The sequence below is a fragment of the Lissotriton helveticus genome, chromosome 11, assembly GCF_964261635.1.
Source record: "Lissotriton helveticus chromosome 11, aLisHel1.1, whole genome shotgun sequence".
NCBI classification, from domain to species: Eukaryota; Metazoa; Chordata; class Amphibia; order Caudata; family Salamandridae; genus Lissotriton; species Lissotriton helveticus.
Window position 1 is genome coordinate 1,058,949,663 of NC_136072.1, and position 18,933 is coordinate 1,058,968,595.

Sequence of the window (18,933 nt, forward strand, 5' to 3'; positions counted from 1 at the left end):
GGGATTTCATGGTGAGGTGACTCTGCATCCCACCCTACATGATTGTGGTATAAGGATGTACGTTGTTACAACGCATGCTTTTACAACGCATGCCTTTATGATGCAACTTTTACAACGCAAGTCGTTACTACGACTTGCGTTGGGTGGCGCTGGATAGTGAATAGTTTAATTTACTATTCCAACTCCAGTCCCCGTGGATAGTAGGGAAGGTGTTGGATAGTAAATTAAAACTATTCCCTATCCTAGAGCGCCCCCCAGCGCAAGTCGTTGTAATGACTTGCGTTGTAATGTTTGCATCGTAAAGGTACTGCTTTGTAAAAGTTGCGTTGTAAACGCTGTTCCCCTGGTATAATGCAGGAGCTAGAGCTACTGCCCACTTTGGCAGGTATGTGTGTCTTGGTGATTCTGGAACGAGGTTGGAGAAACCCAGTAAAATTATTTTCCCCCTTTGGGCAATCCATGATGAACTCAGGCTGCCAGTCTCTTTCAGCCAAAAGGATATTGTATCCAAAAGTCAGGTTCTCCCAAAGAAGAGACCTTTTACTTTTCTGGATATGTCCACCTCTATTTGGAGCGAAATTTTGTATAAACTATGTGGGACACTTACCCTTGTATCCGGCGTTTACACCGTCCTATGTTCATTCAATGCTGCTGTCACCAGAAATTCCATCAGGTTCTGGCGAGCTATTGTTACTTCTGCTGCGCTGTCTAGCATTGTCAGAGACCACTCCCCGTTCAGTAGTAGAGTCCTCAGTAACCTGGGCATTTCTTATTTTTATGCCAGCTACCGTCTCTCTTTAAACTGAGGTTTAGTTTTTTGTTTATCTTCTTGTTTGATAATGTAGTCTGAAGTGCAATGTGTGTCTCTTGGCTTGACTCGCTCTTCTGATCTGCGTTCTGACCGTCCTTCAATCTTTGAGTTTTTGGATGAACCCTGAAAAGAACAAGAGGAACTTGCATCAGTATCCTGATATCTGTCTGGTTTATTAATATTGCCACAGTTCCTAAGATTAAATTTTCAATCAGAGGGCTCCTGTTGAGGAGACCCACCTCGTGATTGCGATGTATTCTGCTTATTGTTTTTTTGGTTGTTTGTTATCCCATTTCTTTTGAGAAGAATCGGGTGCTTGCTTCGAGCTCTCTTTTTCTATATTACTTGGCAATTGTGGTTTCACAGGTCTAGCACCCAAGTTATCTCTACCCTGCGAAGCATAGGTTTCTTTGATAATCTTAGGTAGTTCTCACTCCTGTTGTGCAGGAGTGCATTTCCTCAAGCGTTGGCGTATAGCCACCGCTGCTGCATCCACTTTTATGTTTGCTAACATAATTGTTGATACCTGGGCAACATTGCCTATCCATTTCATCCCCAAGTCCAGGGCAAGTTCTGCCCCATACTCATTCTGTATTTGTTTCAATACTTCTGGTATAACCGCTATTGAGGGGTTATCATGAGTTCTGGTATAAAAGGCAGTGAAAGCTGTACCTCAAGTGGTACAGTCCTCTATTGGGGGGGAGCTATTTCCATAGGCAAGCAAATTGTTGGTATTCTGTGTTTTTCTTGCCGGCCTGTGTGTGGAAAAACTGCCTCAAGCTGTGCTATTTTCTGTGCTATCGGAAAGACATTAGTTCACGTTTAGTGGGAATTCTACCCATGATCGAGTTCGTTTGTAGGGCTATTTTTGTTGCAGTCCCTTGCAGTTGACCAGTTTGATTGATCCTTGTAGGCTGATATGGAAGTGTTCGCATTACGAACTGTGTAAGATTTCTGTATAGTTTTATTTCTCTGTGAAGTGGATGTAAGTCTGCTGCTGGCAATGTATCTATCTCTGGATGAGGTGTGTAAGCAGCTAGGACCAGCCAAGCCGCTCCATCTCTGCTGAGCGGACCGAGTCTCACTTTATCTGTAGGATGGAGGAGGGCGCCTTTAAACCAATTTATATGCTCTTGGTAAATTAACGGGACTTCTATGTCCTGGTATGGAAAGTATTCTTCTGGTAGTTCATTTGGAGTATAAGAATGAAACTTATGTGTGTGTGTGCACCTGCAGGTGGGAATTTAATCCAAGAATAGAATACTTCTGTTCTGAATGCCTCATGTGCCTCAATCACGATGGTTACTGTCCCACCCAATGATGTGACTCCATAATCTGATAATTTCATAGTTAGTGAATGTCTGCCACTTTTCTGAAACATAAAGAGCACCTTCCTGCTCCACTTTCTTTTCACTAGTACCACTCTACCAGCATCTCAAGTCTGAGACATTATGAGAGGAAGTATTTGCGAAAAGAGATACGGTACAATGTAGGGAACTATAATCCTTCAAGCTTGAACAAACCTACAGCCAATACCTAGGATATAGCTACTCAGCTGTGGCAATTTGTTTTCCCTTCCCAACCCAGACGTCTTTGGGTTAATGTGAGTAGGGGTCTCTGAAAAAGCACGGCTAAACTACTCTGATTTGTCCGTTAAATAAGAACCAAACCAAAATTGACGGCGTGAAGTTCCTAATAATACATAGGATCTGCGTGTTTGGACAACGTAAACTAAGGGATTGGTATCTATCCAGACTTATTCCAGACACCCCCACAGAATACGTTCGCTTTAAGACCAGCTACCTCACAGTGCCACTATAAGCCGGCTAACATTACCAAGGAGAGATTTAGTTTAAGGCAACTATCGAACATGACAACACTTGATCCTTCAGCGATCGTGGAAATAGTACAGTACCTTTTGTTCAGCCACTTGTGCTCACTCTGTCTCAGAGAGATACACAGAATAAACGATGGGGACGTTTTCAGTAAGCATTTATTGGACTAGCGTCATTCCATTATAAATCTTGTTTGCTGCGACAATCGTTAGACAGAAACAGATATTTAAGAATACAAGCACCAACAGAGTAAATAAAAGGTAGAATTCAACCATGGTGCTAAAACATTAAATATATGCAGATTTAGAAAGGGATCTGTTGCTGATACATGGCAGTAATCCAGTGTACTCCCACAACGCAAACCCTATCTAAGTGTACCTAGCTGTATGTGGGTGTAAAGGCAAGAATCCCATAGGAAAGAGCCAACCCCATTCCCTGAGGGGAGAGAATGAAGGACCCGGTCTTGGTCTTAAGTTGGACACCACGCATGGGTTGTCAGACCACTATGTGCAAGGACTTCAGTGTCTCTTGTCAGCATGGAAGCTTCTCCTCTGGTTGCCCAGTGAAGATGTTGTTCTTTTATATCCGAAAGGTACCCTCAGGGCTTCTACCTTGATGTGTAATGGTATGTAGGTCTGCCGTTCAAGGGTGACGATAGTAGTGACTTTTGTACAGAGTTATTATACAGAAGATGGTCATCATTTTGTGCATGTCCTAGGCATGGGATAAAAGTATGATACTAAGAATCCTCGTGCATAATAAATGAGGCTAGGCATCGAAGAAAACCACAGGACATTTATTCTGCACATAATGAAGTAAAAGGTCAGCGCAGGAACTGTTATGTAGAGCAAGGTAGCACTAATATAGGTAAAAGGTTATGCAGCTACCTGGGCCTTTATTGGGGTACATTGGGGCTCATAATAAAGATCTTAGATGAATCGAGAGATGCCTGATCCTCCTTTAGCTAAATCATACAGGAGTACTGTGACTGAATTCTGGATCATTTGAAGTCTGAAGGATGAGTAATGGGACACTGCGGTGTAAGAACATTTGTGGCTTGAATCTGATATGGGAGCTATATGACAGAGAAAATGTTCTCCAAGTCTTTTAGGGATTCCAGTGGTGTGGGCGGGAGATTTAATTCCATAGACCACTGAGGTGCCACTTTATAATGAATTATGGTTCCTTAGGTGAGTATTTCCATCTTGCTGGCTTTTAGTGGGTTCCAAAGGTTCATGAGTTGCTGTTTATAGACTGTTCACGTTTCAAGATGACTGGGCCTTCTGTACAATGTTTAGCAAGGAAGGCCCCAAAGATTAATTAAATGTTTGAGGAGTAGATAGATATTGAGAACGAGGGATCAGAATGGCACCAGAAGGTACTGGCCTGGAAAATGGGGTAGGGAGGCAGAAATATAATTTGTATATGGTTTGATGGACAAAAGGAGTTCAGTCTTGGCTCTTATCTTCCGTTCCTATTTCGGTGCTACAACAAAAATATGACATCAGCAGCTTCATCAACAGTCATAAGTCTGTCATCCCAGTAAGCAACAAAGAAAGATTCCATCCTGTTACGAGATTGGAAATAATTGGTCAAAATGTAGTTTTATTCTTTGTAATAAAGGTTGAAATGCTGTCCTTCTCTTCAACACAGACCTTACTTCTGAGGCCTTAAGGCTCATGATGAAATTCCAGTATGGAATGATGTACTGCTTCTTTGCTTCTGAGAAAATCGGAGATATTACGTTGAGAGACACTGGCCGGATGTAGAAATGGCAAGGATTGCGCTGCATGCTAGTCAAGATATGAGGTGGAATCTACAGAATTTTTCCCAGAGGAAGTGACTGCTATGTAGTCATTAAGGTATCTCACTGTAAAAACTGTTGGTGGGAGAATGGTCGGAGAATGGTCTTCAGGGCCAGAGGAATGGCCCACAGCTCCAGCAGATTAATATAGGGCTGGCCTTCCATCAGAGACCTGAGTTATATGAACCCCACCTTCTCTAGATGGATGACCTTCTCAACCCAGTAGCTATGCATCAGTCCTTAGAAGGATTCAGGAGGCTAAGAGGCCATGAAGCCTCGTAGCTGCTTTCACCAAGATTTGGGACTGAGTCTGAAACATCTGGATCATGGCACACACTTCTTGGACTCGATGCAACAGAGGGAAAGCCATGAACTGCACTGTATCCAGGATATCTCCAAGGAAGGGAAGCCTCTGCGAAGGAGTAAGGTGCAACTCATCTCATTGATTGTTAACCACAAAGTTGTCAGGAGGTTCTTTGGCATCTGGAGGTGATCTACAGCTTACTAGATGAATGAGTATCTTTATTCGATTTTAGCATAAAAATTATAAAGGCACATCAATATACAATAGGTTTAAAAAGAGAAAAAGTAGTCCTCTCGTAAAGAATAAAATAATACTGTTGGGCACAAAGTACATAACAAGTCTATTGATCGCAGTTCACATTGGCATCTCCTAATAACTGTTCAATTTGGGGTACATCCAAGGACCATGTGGTGACTTCCATTGACAACCATGTATGTATTGGTATTTAGTAAAGTGTTTAGTGCTGATACTATCAGTACGTCTATAATAAAACTGTACTAAAATTGTGATTTGTACAATAAGATCAACAATTTGAACTGATCATCAATTTTTTTTTATCATTTGTTAGAATATTGATGCTGCTGTTTGAACCCTCTAGAAGTTAAAATCCTATTACCGCATTAGGCGGTACTCCCATTGAGCGGTAACCATTTTATAAGCAAATATATGTTAGCTACACTGGTGTGCTTTAGCATTTTCTTGTTAACATAATGTCGCCATCTTTACATACCACAAGATCCTGTTAATTATAATCTCATGGAGGATACATTTCCTTATAACTTGATTTGTCTTCCCAGCATTGTAGGCACTTGACAAACATGAACATGATTTTTTAAAAAGATCATTTGATGTTCAAAATGTTACTATTGCAAACCTGTCTTCAACGGCCAGTCGCCGAGGTGGGAAGCGACTACTGCCATTACTTGTGAGGCTGAAGCAGAGCACTGCAAACTGAACGTTCCCCTGGCCTACTTTGAACGGCATGCAGCATCTACATGACTGCAGGATGGGTATATGAAAATGTGTCCTGCAGGTCGAAGGTCTGCGCCCAGTCTCTGGTCCAGAGCATTCAGGATCTGGGCCAGCATGAGTTCTTTTTCAATTTGTTCGTCCGCTGGAAGGCATTGAGAAGGTCCAAAATAGTTCAAAGACATTTGTACTTCTGCATAAGGAAATATCAAGAGAAACAACCCTCTCCTCTTACGGAGTTCAGAACTCTCTCAGTAACACCTTTGTAAAGTAACATTTGCACTTCTTGTAACATAATGGAAGGTGCTTCTCTGAAAGTCACTCTGGTGGTGAATGATTTGTAGAGCCCATCTGTTGGAGGTCATGGATCACCACCCTGCGGGGAAGTGCTGAATCCTGTCCCCCCACAGGATCACTGGATGGGTGTGTACTAAAGAGGCCAAACTTAAGCACTTGGTGATTGGAGAATGGGACTTTAAGGACTGATGCCCCTGTTACCTGCCAGACCCACATCCCATGCCTCGAAAGGACTTTAGTGACTGCTGCAGTGGTTGAGGAGAGTCATTGCCTATACAACCCCTAGAGTAGCCTCTGAATTTTCTAAGCAGATGGGGAATCTGCTTAGCAAGGGTCAACTGACCTAGAGGTGCGTGCTGTGGCTTTGCTTTCTGATAAGCGCTCCAAGGCAGTATTGGCTTTTTCACTGAAGAGGCATGACCCATTAAAGGACAGATCCATGAGATACTTGTACATCTAAACCCCTCCACTAAACGCATCCACTTGTCGGCGAAGCTCAACACTGGTGCCAGTTGCGCTTCCCAGGCTATCAGTAATATGTAGGCCAGCACAAATTACTGGTGCCTTCTCTGTCATCAATTGTCTGAGCCATAGAGACCATAAGATCTCCCTGGACCTCCAGCAGAATTTCTCTGGCCATGTCCTAGAGGGCACGTGTGTGGCAACCTAATTAGCAAACCGCATTGACAGACCTCAACGCTAGGCTATCGGAAGAGAACATATGTTACCCAGATGACTCAATCCTCTTGGACTCCCTATGCAGAGGAGTCGTGGGGACTCAATTTGGGTTCACCTTGCTGGTTGAAGCCTGAATCAGTAGGCTGTCTGGAGTAGTACAAAAATCAGGATCATCAGGAGCTGCCATGTGAGGCCTGGCCACCTCCATATTCAGGCAGGAACAGTGCTTTTACCAAGTGCTCATCAAGGTTTTGGTGAATGCTTTGTTAAAAGGGAGCACAAGCGGGGGCAGAGACTTGGCTGGTCCAGGCTGAAACATTTCCTTAAAGACCTTTCTTTTGGTTTTGGCTTGAAGGTATCTGTAAATACAGGACCGTCCTCAGCTACACCATTAGACCACTACAGCAATTGATACACCCTCTTCCATTGGTAGTCCAAATGGTGAATCAAACCCTGCGTCAGAGGAAATATCAAGGTATCTTGTAAGTCAATGTAAACCGTGCCATCTACTCTCTCTTGGGCTCAGGAAGGGGGGGCGGGTATGTTATTCAGAGCCAAGCAAAAATGACAGTGGAGCCTGTACTGGTGCATTCCCCTCTCCCCCCAGGTATTGGTGACCGGTTGCACTTTTGTAGTCTCCTGGCTGGACATTGGTCACGATCGGGCTGAAGTCATTTCGATGTCGGATATCAGAATTGGGACCGCATCCTCTTTTGTGCGTCATCACCAGGTGTCTATAAGGAGGGGCCTGTCGCAGTTTTTAGGTCTCGCGACCTATCGATGCGCACATGCGCATCGAGCGGAGCGAGAATTCAAGCGGCGAAAACATCATGAAACCACCAGCTTTTTGCTGGCGTTTTCATGGCGTTTTCCTGCAGTTCATGTGTACCACATGTTCAAACATGAACGCGCATCAGCCTCCCTCCATTTGCCGCAGAGCACATCAAAGGGCTTCGCCCAGCGTGCGCTCTGCGGCTTCTCGGCTTCTCCTCCCCTAATTACGCCGCACACAGCCTTCCTTGCATTTCTCCTCCCCCTCCCCAGCCAGCTTCCCCCAGGCCGTGTTCCCTCATCCCTCGCACCCCCTCGGCTCCCTTTCTCCGATTCCTCTCCATTTGTTCTTCCTTCCTCTACCTTTTCACATCCTCTCTCTTTGCCTGTCCTACTTCCTCTTCATACCGCTACACCTAAATCCTTTTTTTTCTAAAGTTCATTCATCTTATATCTCTCACGTGCACAGAACAACTTCTCTCACAAACACGCTAACTTTTCCTTTATCTTGCACATATACACATGTGCACTTCATTAGTTAATTCCCGTCCCATAACCTTTGTACTCTCTAGGAGGCAAGCTCGCCCACCCCCTCTCATGAAAACCCACTCACTCTCGTGCACACATGCACACTGATTTGTCGTGCCATGATGTTTGTACGAATCCACTCACTGCCTCTCTCGCTCCCACGTCTCCGACACACTCTCCCTCCCGGCATTGATGACCCTGACATTCCAATTAGCAGACTGTGAAATGCAGGGTTTCCTAATTAACACAGCCCTCCAACTACGCACTAGTCGTTAATAAAGGGCCATTAACAAGCTCGGATTCTGGCCGTCCTGGAACTACACTCGGGCTCCTGGTTTTAAATACTACCTGCCCGCAGTGGAGCTTGTTTGTTGAAGATGCATGCTGCTGTAACCGCCATCTGCACTGGCGCGCGACGCAGATCGATGCAATAGGCTCATCCCAGGGACCAGAGGCGCGAGCTCCCCTCGCACTCAATGGCGGGACAGAACAGCAGCAAGAGAGAGTAAGCACCGGTGGGAAGCAGAACTGGAAACTACCCACACACACCGAGCAGGGGCTCTCACGGGGGCAGCAGTGAACCACCACACACAAAGGATAGGGAGGGACATGTTGGGCGCCAGCAGGGAAAACGCGCCTCACACAAACAGGGAAAGAGGAGTCGGCAGCAGTGAAAACATACTTCACACAAACACGAATAAGGAAAGAAGAGTTAGCCACAGAGAAAACACCCCTCACACAAACAAGAACGGGATAGGAAGAGTTAGCATCTCTGAAAACGCCCCTAACTCAAACAGAATAGAGAAAGAAGAGTTACAAGCAGCGAAAAACCTCCTTACACAAACAGAATAGGGAAGGAAGAGTTAACAGCAGTGAAAAACGCCCCTCACACAAACACGAACAGGGAAGGAAATATGTTGGCAGCAATGAAAACACCCCTTACACAAACAACAATAAGGAAAGAAGAGATAGCAACAGTAAGTATTTAGTTTTGCAGCACAATATCAGATTATGCAACAAGGATATTGTGCTGCAAAACTAAATACTTATAAGGTCCCCAAGCGAGACCTATTGGCAATGCCAATGCTTGTTTGAGCTGGAATTGATGTCTTTACTGGAGTTACTGCGGATTGGGAGCAGGTCCCAAACAGGCAGAGGACCGATCAACGAGTAGTAAACCAACTGGGGAAGTGCAACAGAAAGGTGTAGTATGGCCTCTTTGAAGGCATCAATCTCCTGCGGTGTCACTGGTGGTCCGGGAAGCTCTGTGCACCAGAATCAGTTGGGGAATCCGCTCCATGACCAGACTTCTAGATGGAGACTGAGGGACATTGTGACATCCTTGCACTTTCTCTTTGGAGACTGAGTGGTGGGAAGGGGTTGAGTCCTGCTTTGCTTTTTGTGTTTGCATTTGGACATAGATTTGGACTTGCGGACTTCGGCTGCAAGGCAGGCTTCTCACAGGAACAGCGTTCGAGAGCAGGATGAATTTCGTGTGACTTGTGGCAGAACTAATGTGAGGGCCACAAGCAGTGGTTAATTTCCAGAAGAAAATAAAGCGCTGTTGCTCTCGTCAGGAGGCAGCTTGCACCAGCCCATTTCTCTTGTTAGCGCTACCTAATACTGAGCCAACCACTAACCATGAAGTGGTATAATGGCCAGAACTGCCGACTTCGGAGCTGGGGAACCAGGTTCGAGTCTCTGCTCAACATCCCCTGTGCCTACCACCCAAAAATGGTGCTCATGAAACTATAGCCCCGGGGTTGATTAAGTGCCGATGTTGAGCACCGGAAACCACTGGCTCAAATTAAGAACTGGCCATGAGTGCTTACCTTCTGTGATGTACAGCTTTGCTTATTTGTCGCAGATCACCTTCAGGTGCATGAGTGTGCATTTGTCACATGACTGAGTCGTGTCCCAAGCTTAAACATCAGAGAGCACCTCATGGGGATATGTACCTTACATCTGCTTCATGATTTGAAACCTGTAGTTTAAGGAGGGGACGTCATTCCCTAGCATACAGGACTAAGTTTGGAACTGTGCGAAAAACTGACCAAATAGGGAGTGGAACTGCGGATCCACAGTAGAAAGAACAGAACTAACATCAGTGTGCGAGGCTAGTCAACATGGAGCCACATATCGCCACCTAGTGGCATAAAGGGGAATGGCTGGAAACATCTTTCCTGGTCCAGTCTGTTGCTTGGGAAAAAGTAGGGAATCTGTAGTTAGTAATATCCCTCAGAAAAGAACATCCTGACCATAAAAAAAAGTCTATAAAAAATGAAAATTTTTACGAGATGCCTCGCATTGTTTTCGCTGACAGAAATGATTAATGTCCGCTGTGACACTCGATATGACCGTGCGGAATATATCAATGAGAGAACCATTTGTTTAAGTGATCTCAATTTTATTTTGACATTTTTATTTTTGCAAAAAGCTCTTAACAGCAATACATGTCCCAGAAAGCACTATAAATAAAAGTGCATGTATTGAAATATTTGGGAAATGTGATCCAACATTGGCTGTAAAATTACAATAGGTCATACTGTGCCAATGGGCTCTTCCTGGCAGTGTTACTGTTGAGGTCCATTAATTCCATTTAGAAAATGTCAGCACATCAGCAGTATCATATCCTAATGAATCTGAAAATAGATTCAGCTCTTTATTGCGCTCCCTTTATTCTGCAACCTCTTTGCTTAAATTCATTCAGCAGTCCACTAAAGACCAGAATACTTGCTCTATTCCAGTCTCTGCATATCCTGTGGACAATACTGTGAAATGCACAACTTTCTCTTCATTTGCCTGTTTTTTTAATTGATTTCAGCTTAAAAGGATTGGACATGCTCATAGTTTCTTTACAAACCTGCCACATCCTTTTAGTTTTAAATTCAATTCAAGTTTTGAAGATAATAGGTCATATCAACTAAGAATGCTCAGTCAGTCAACCACTCGCCATCATTCGTTAAATTTACATCATTTCTTTTTGTGTCATGAATCTGGCTAATGTGGCCATCGTGCTGAGCTAGCATGCTTTGGTAGAAGTAAAGTACATCATAGTTGTCTTCTCCTACCTCAGAAAGAAATGCTTGGAGCTGTCTTTGGGTAGACACCTTTGATGGCCTGAAATTCACAGTAGAAACAACCTTTTCCATCACGCTTCTTATCCAGGATGTTTGTGGTGAATAATGTATGATGATTTCCTGAGACCCCGATTTCGGCATTGCACTAACAATCCATTACACTTCCCTGTCATTGCAGGATCAACATCAAATGTTAGGCCGCAACGTTGATTCTCTAGAAATTCATACTATAGGAAGATACTATTAACTTAGTTGAAAATGGCCCGTCAAATTGTTCTGTCTTTCATTGGACATGAAGTCGAGCAGTTCCTCAATAATTTGGAATTCTTTGGTTACTCCTCATAACCAGATTGCCAGATGAGCTGTAATGCACACAGCTTTGCTTTCAAGTCCCAAACTGTAAAACTCGTAGGGACTGAGTCTATCAAAGCAATAATTTTATTTGTCCGACTATAGGTCCCCTCCTGTTCTAGCCACCGTCTGAGGTGAAAGGCCAATCCACTACCCCCTCCACCACACACACACACATGCTCCCTTTCCCCTGTGCTCCCCAACCCTATAGGACTTTTAACCAGGAATGCTTCAGATATAAATATGTTGAAGTACTTTTTCACAAATTCAGCATCAGAAAATGGATACCTTCTTTTGATTTTTGTCTGGGCTATCACAAAATTGAACTTGGTTGCTGATTCAGAATTCCGTTTTGCAGCGTTGATAAACAACGTTTACCTGCTTATATTTTCTGTCACCTTGAGCGACTTTTAACCACCCCTGGAAGGTATCACAATATTGTCCAAGTTTTATGCAATAATGTCACTTGACGCACTCCTTTCAAACAGCTATTTGTTCTTGACATGTAAGACAGATTATATTTCCGTTCTGCTCAATCACAAAAAAATTGCCAGCCCAGGCATCTTGGATGATTCTGCATTCCTCATCAGTTTTACTTTTCTTGGAATGTATCTTAAGTACAGTTCATCCTGTGATTAAAAGACAGGCAGTATTAAAAAAAACTAATCAGTTAATCCACTATTCTATTTTTATAAGGTACTCTCTTATGACTCTACTGACCTACGGTTAATTCCCTGATTAGAACCTTTATCATGCCTCCAAAGCCATTATTACACAGCCCCATGGGCCGAAGATCCTGTTACACACACCTCATGCCTCCCAAAGCCTTTAAAGCATACCTCATGGCTCCCAAAGCCCTCATTATTACACAGCCCTCTTTGCTGCCAGAACCAAAATTATTTTATGCAACGCATGTCACAGAATATAGGCTCTACATTAGAACATGGCAAGCGTGAACACTACTGAACATGTCAGCACATTGTATATTTTAGTTTAGCAATCTAGCAGGTCCAGAAAACAAATCAAGTAAGCATTCTATATTTACACTGAAAACGTTAATTGCCCTACAATTGTAACACATTAATTCTAAAGCAAAAAAATAATAAAAAAATGTCTCTTCGCCAGAGCACTGGTGGTAAACTAACCGACACTGTCCTTCAAACAATCTCACCAGATTGAATACACACACTTGAGCATAGTGCATGAAGACACTTGTGCGCGAGACAAACCATAAAGCAGTGACCGCGATACATTCTACAAACTCAAGTAGCAGTAATTGCTCAATAAAACAGTGCACCATCAAATCGGCAATATCACAAATAATTGCCACGTGTACTTGCTTTGTTTGCAAGTAAGGCTAGTTCAGAAATATATCTGGCACCTCCACAACACAGGCAAATCAAAATCAGTCTCAACATGTAGAGGGGAGATGTAGACATAAGTTTCCACTCTTTCATTGTATCCTGGAACTGCCCAGCGCTGAAACCTAGGTGAGGCCCAAGAGGAGAAAGACCATGAGGTGTCGGAATCTTTTCTGTAATATCGCCTCTAAACTTGTTGCCTCAAAAAAAGGTGGGTTTGTAGGGTGAGCCCCTTTAAATCAATGGAGACGAAACGATAGGTAGCGAGTGCATGTTTTCATGATAGGGGAGTCCTTTTAAGTTTATGGGAGTCTCATTTTACTTGTTTTGAGGATAACAGTGCGCCTAAGCATTGAAACAACAACTGAGTGGCTAAATAAAGGTGACCGAGATGTGTGTGACATCAACATGAGCCGGCCATCTTAAAATCTATAACTCTGATATACAGCTAATGGAATGTGAGCTCTTTGTCACTGTATTTGAGTTCCAATCCCTTTACAACTTCCTGGAGTAACCAGTTGCTGCCTACAATTGCCAATTTTGAAAGCCGTTTACAAAATGAATAGCTTAATTACTGAAATATCCCTAAACCCTGAATCACCATAGGTACATGTTGGTATCCACCACAAGTACTGCCCAGTAACCACATACACTAAAGAATACAAACTACATATTGCCACAGGACCCAAAGAAAGTCTCAAACTACTTGGGGCTTTTTCTCATTGTATGAAAATATTGGCAACGTTTAGAAACCAGCTCAATACAGTGTGTCATAAAAAACATTGACAGGACACCTAACAAGGTGGGCAAGTCGCACGCATGGGCAGACAACAGACCTAGATATGGTCAATTGAGTACGTTTTAGCGATGGAACTAGGACACTTACCATATAATTTGTTTTTTACTGTCTCCGGTAAATATGTTGGAAAAAGACACAGTAGCACATTGGCGTTTCCTTGGGAAGGGTAGTTCCTTGGCTTTGCATACAGTCACTGCAATCCCAATTTGTGGGTTAGTTGTAAGCTGTGGACCTAGGAGACCTGGATTTAATCTAAGACTTCCTAAAGTATGGGGCCTAGTGAAATCACTTTTTAAAGTTATTCCTGTTTTGAAAGATTGTGAGTAAAGCAAGCAACAGCTGCTAGTTAAGGGTGCAGTTAAAAAAGCCTGGGCTGGGCATTGTCTGTAGCAGGGTAAAAAAGTGGCAAGTATCATGGTATAATTGCCAAAATGTAATCTGGTGGTAAACCTATACCCTTTGGCTTTGGCGCAATCTTGGGTCTCCTACTTTAATAAACTGTTTGATTTTCTACAAATCATACTCCTTTAGCCTGTGTCCACTAATCTGATCAAATGTAAGCACTTTGAAAAAGGTTTAGTGAAAGAAATAAAAACCAAAGCCACATTTCTTGGACCCGACCCCAGCATGGCTTACATTCACCTTTTCAGAACTTATTGCATCTTTGAAGCTGAACATGCTCCTCTTACGCTGTATTTACTCCCTCCCACCACCATCAGGCATCGCTTTTGCAGGTCATATAGGGCTGAGGTGAGAGATGGGCACCCTGCCAGGATACTCTAGGTGTCTCGCCAGGCAGATCAATCCTCCTTTATTGCTCCTCCTGTGAGTGGAGGCAGGCAGGCGGCAGACGTGGCGAGAATCAAAACGTGGGACAGTTGGCACCCAGGAGTGCCTCGGGGCAGGCAGCAGGACAGGAGCAACAAATATGCAAAATGCGGGAACATTGTCCACCTTACCTGGTCTCTTCATTGCCCCTGCCCATCATCCGCAGCACTGCTCTTCTGCAGACTGGCACATGGAGGTAGGTCTGCAATGAATTGTGGGACTGCTAATCATTGGGAGCAGAGTGAAATAGGAAAATCTGTGGCTTCACTTGGGTGTAAAGCTGCTAAGAGTTCTGGGCAATCACTTCCCATAGTTTCCATGCCTCCTTTGCAACCCAATTCCTAGTTAGCTGTGGACACTGCAAGCAGTAAGTACTGTTGGCAAGTTTGACACCATAGGTTACAGTCAATAGCACGAACAGTGTGAAACGTACAGAACCTGTGGTTTTTGCTTGCTCTCTGTCGCCAACAGCGGCATCAACGCATCATGGTCTGTCACCAGTAATTTGGTGACAGGACTATTGTTGATTGCATCTGACTGCAGTGGTGTCTCTTTGCACAGGGGGCTGATATGAGCCCGGTTCAAAGACCTCTGCGTGCTGCATATCTGTCCGTGTCCTATATTGGACAAATCTAGACTATATAATCATTTTTTAGGCCTGTTCACTCCTTTACCAGCTCTGGAGATATGAACAAGAGTATCTTAATTCAGCTATAGACCCAAAGCTCATGTTCAGATACAAAAAAAACTAATCTTGAAAGGTTTATGCAGAGCAGATTATTAGGGCTAAAAGTACACTTAATGGGACAGGTCCCATAATGCGATTTCGCCGTGTTAATTTGAACTGAAAGTTTCACGATGAGCTAAAGGACTCAGAAGGGATGGAAGGTCCAGTGCAGCAGACTGGGGACAGAGGAATCAAGCACATGTTGTGACCAAAGTCTGGCTCCTGCTCAAAGTATCTTCTGGGCACAAAGTGTAGCATTACAAAATGCGAAGAATTGATCAAATTCAAACCGGGGCATTATTTATAGTTTGGTGGACAAGATAGTCTCTCACAAACTTGCCGGATATCCCATCCACCTTATTACAAGTGCCATAGGCTAGAATGCACTTGTAATATGGTGGACGAGACATCTGCAACGTTTGTGACTGAGTATCCTACATGCCAAACTCCAAATAAGATGCTTAAAGGGAAATTGTGTTTTAAACCCTCCCATTATAGCAAACCACTCAAATACTCTTGTTTTTCGGATAACACTCCACTAATATTTTGCAAAGAAACATTAGCTCTGCGGTTATTAATTGGTCGAATCTGGAGGAAAGTGAAAAGCAACAGAGATCAAGTAGTGTACAGCAAAAACACAGAAGGAGCTCTTACATAAAAAGTCTCTAGAGTGAGGTCCGGGAACATTACAAGTCTATGCTTTCCACACTGCACCCCATTCCCATCAGTTACAGTTCGAACTACTAAGCCTTCACCTCAGCTGTTCACAGTATCCTCACAGTCCCGCAGTTATTTACTTATAGAAACTCCGTGAGCATGATTGAACAGGACCCCATCCGAGTCTCCTCCCACAGGCTGACCAATACCCCCCCATCTCTGTATGCAAATCTTCAGCATCTTACCATACTCCTAAGATGTTCCCCTACTTTCCTTTTTCAATAAATACAGTTTAGCATTGATAGGCATTATGTTCCCCACTGCACTGCCCCTGAATTCTGTTTGTGCCTGAAGGGCTTTGTCTGCCTCGTCTTGCCATTTCATGGCCCACAATCAACACCCATGACTCCAGTTAGTAGCAAGAGAAATCCCCACAAAGGCCTGCTCACTGCAAGAGTTCCTGGCCCCCATTCCTTCCCTTTGGGACAGGTCAGTCCTGCCACTGCCGGATGCTCGGTCGGTCAGAGATTGCTACCGTTTGGCAGTCGAGCGATGACTCGACTTCATATCACTCAGGTGGACCTTCTGAAGTCCAGTCTTTGCATCCCCGGACGGGTGATCGGCTTGGGCAACCGCTGCACCCATAGCATATCAGCGTGATCGAGTTTGTAGACCTGAGGAAGAGAGCTGCAGAGTAAAGCGTCCATCTTGGCTTCTGACTTGCCCCACCTCCCAGAAATTGTTTTTAAACTTAAAAGATGAAATCATTTTGGGGTAACATTTTTAAATCCCTTAAACTCCAAAGGTTTTGCACAGTTGATGGAATCACTGGTGACTATAGATTTGACATCACCATTGATGTTACTTAAGCTGCAAATGTTTTCTCTATTTAAAGTGTTGACTGAATATGGTTTTGTTTCTATATGTACAAAGACCTAGAGATGTTGAAAGGCCTATCCGTGCATCCAGAGTTAAATGAGTATAGTTGAAAGTCATGTTCAGCAAATGTGTCTAGGACAATCAGTCTTGGGCACTGGCTAGAACCAGAGTGAGCTCTGGACGAAGGAATGTTGAATGCAGGGTTTCATACGAGGTTAGTGAGCCGTGCATTTGGAATCGGAGGGCACAGTTGTGTAGCTATAGATATATCTGGTGAATTTCACTGTTTAGGATTTAGATTATAATCATAACTCCCTTCTATTAGTGTTCTATGGTACTTTATATATTTTCTTTATTTTTTCTTTATTTTAAGAATGCGTTAATTTTGTATGTTAAGTATAAAAACTGGACTTTCCATAAACAATGTTTTGGCCACACACTCCAGTCTGTATGCCTGTTCCTCAAGCCCATAGGGCAAGCCTTTTGTCCAAGACCTCAAGCTAAGGCATGTTTGAATTTGGTCATTGCTTTTACCCTTTCCTGTCACCCCCAGTGTCTACTAGACACTATGCATGGTTGTACGCAAAACCAGTCATATAACACTTAATACCTGCTGGGCAAGGATGGAACCTTTGGCCATTCCTTGTGCTCACTCCTTCCATTCTTTGACCACACAACTGGGACTTCAACTAGGCCTTATGCCTTGTTCCTCACTGGCTTCCGGGCACTTGATGTGGCCATAAGCCTTGTCCTGTAGAGACCTACCCCCGCTGAGAGTGTACTGGTGCCTCCAGTGTCCAGTTAGCACAGAGTAGTGCTTTTAAGGAATTCCTACACCCGCGTCTCACACTCCAGTGCCTGTGCGGTGCAGAATGTGGTCCTTTGCCTTGTCCTTCCATCACAACTACCTACTGGCTGCCCATAATGCCATGACCTGTGGTCAGTACTACACCCCCAACGCTCACCCCAGTGCCCACTTAACTTTACCTCCACATATACACCTCAAAAAGTCCTTCAACCTTCTAAGCATTTTGATCCGAATAGAAATGATGGAAAAAGGTTCTAGTTTATTTATGTACTCCATTCCAGTAGTGTGAGCGAATGCACCCCTAGATGGTGTCTAACCTCCTCTCTTTCTTTCCACAGTGTGCTCGTTACCAACAGAGGTGAGTTCTGTAACCTACCTTTTTTTATACGTTAAGAACTTATATGGGGCTGTTCTGAATTTGCTTGTTCTTGGTGTTTACCAGCCTACAGATGATGAAAGCACCACAGAGACCCGAGTATCATACCCTGCATTGCATTTAACAAGCTTAATTTTAACTTAGCATTTCTGATGCCGAAAAATATCAAAGTTAAGACCAATAATACCTGCAATCGTTTTATCAATTTTTTTCAATTAGTGTGCCTGGTCTTTATGAAGGATGTGAACCAAAGAGTTTTTCAAGTATTGCTGACAGGGATTTAATTACAGATTTCTTGATAGAATAAACTGTATCACGTAATGCACCAGGAAGTAAGAGTTTTTATTAGCATTATGAATGGTGGAAATGGATAGTTTACATCTCTTATTTTATATACATTGGGCTCTCTTTCCCGTAGATAATGGAGGTTTTCATTACTTGGGGTTTGTACATGGAGTTCACACTCCTGTCTATTTGTCGGATTGCAAATTACCTTGACTCACAATAAACCTAAGACTCACAAACCTTTCATTTTTGATTCATTGCCCTATTTACCCAAACTATCATGCAAACACGTTTTTATTTCATGAGCGACATAGTTCAGCCAGTGTTGTATAAGTGGCTGTTGTAGTAGCTCCTGAATGTTGTGAGCCACAAGACCCTCTAAACCACATGCTAAAGAGGAGTCTTCATTTCAAGTTGAAGCAAAGTAAATGTATATATTCAAGTGTTCACTGCTCATCGTAAGTTGAAGTTGCTAAGGGGTGGATTACTTAAAGTAGGGACTAGTTTTGTTTGTTTTTTGTAAATTGCACCTATTTCATCTTGATATCCTCTGTGCGGTTTGTGTAGTGAAAGTGGCGACACGTTGTGCATATGGATTTTCTTACACTGACTTAGATTTTTTTATTATTTAGTTTACTTCCACAGTGCTTTCATAATTTGTTTCTCAACTAATCCTGTTTTTGTTTTATTTTAGTACTGTGAATACATGCCAGACGTTACAAAGTGTAGGCAATGGTTAGAAAAGAACTTTCCCAACGAATTTGCAAAACTTACTGTTGGTAAGT

At 43.3% G+C, this 18,933-nt stretch overlaps 1 protein-coding gene across 1 annotated transcript in view; it reads left to right on the forward strand.

Moving 5' to 3' along the window:
- DENR (density regulated re-initiation and release factor) overlaps positions 1 to 18,933 on the forward strand; it is a 62,536-nt gene that overhangs the window by 24,616 nt on the left and 18,987 nt on the right. Inside the window, exons 3-4 of the mRNA XM_078667576.1 lie at positions 17,826 to 17,845; positions 18,843 to 18,927. Of these exons, the coding sequence (XP_078523702.1) occupies positions 17,826 to 17,845; positions 18,843 to 18,927 (105 nt within the window). The remainder of the gene's footprint in view (positions 1 to 17,825; positions 17,846 to 18,842; positions 18,928 to 18,933) is intronic.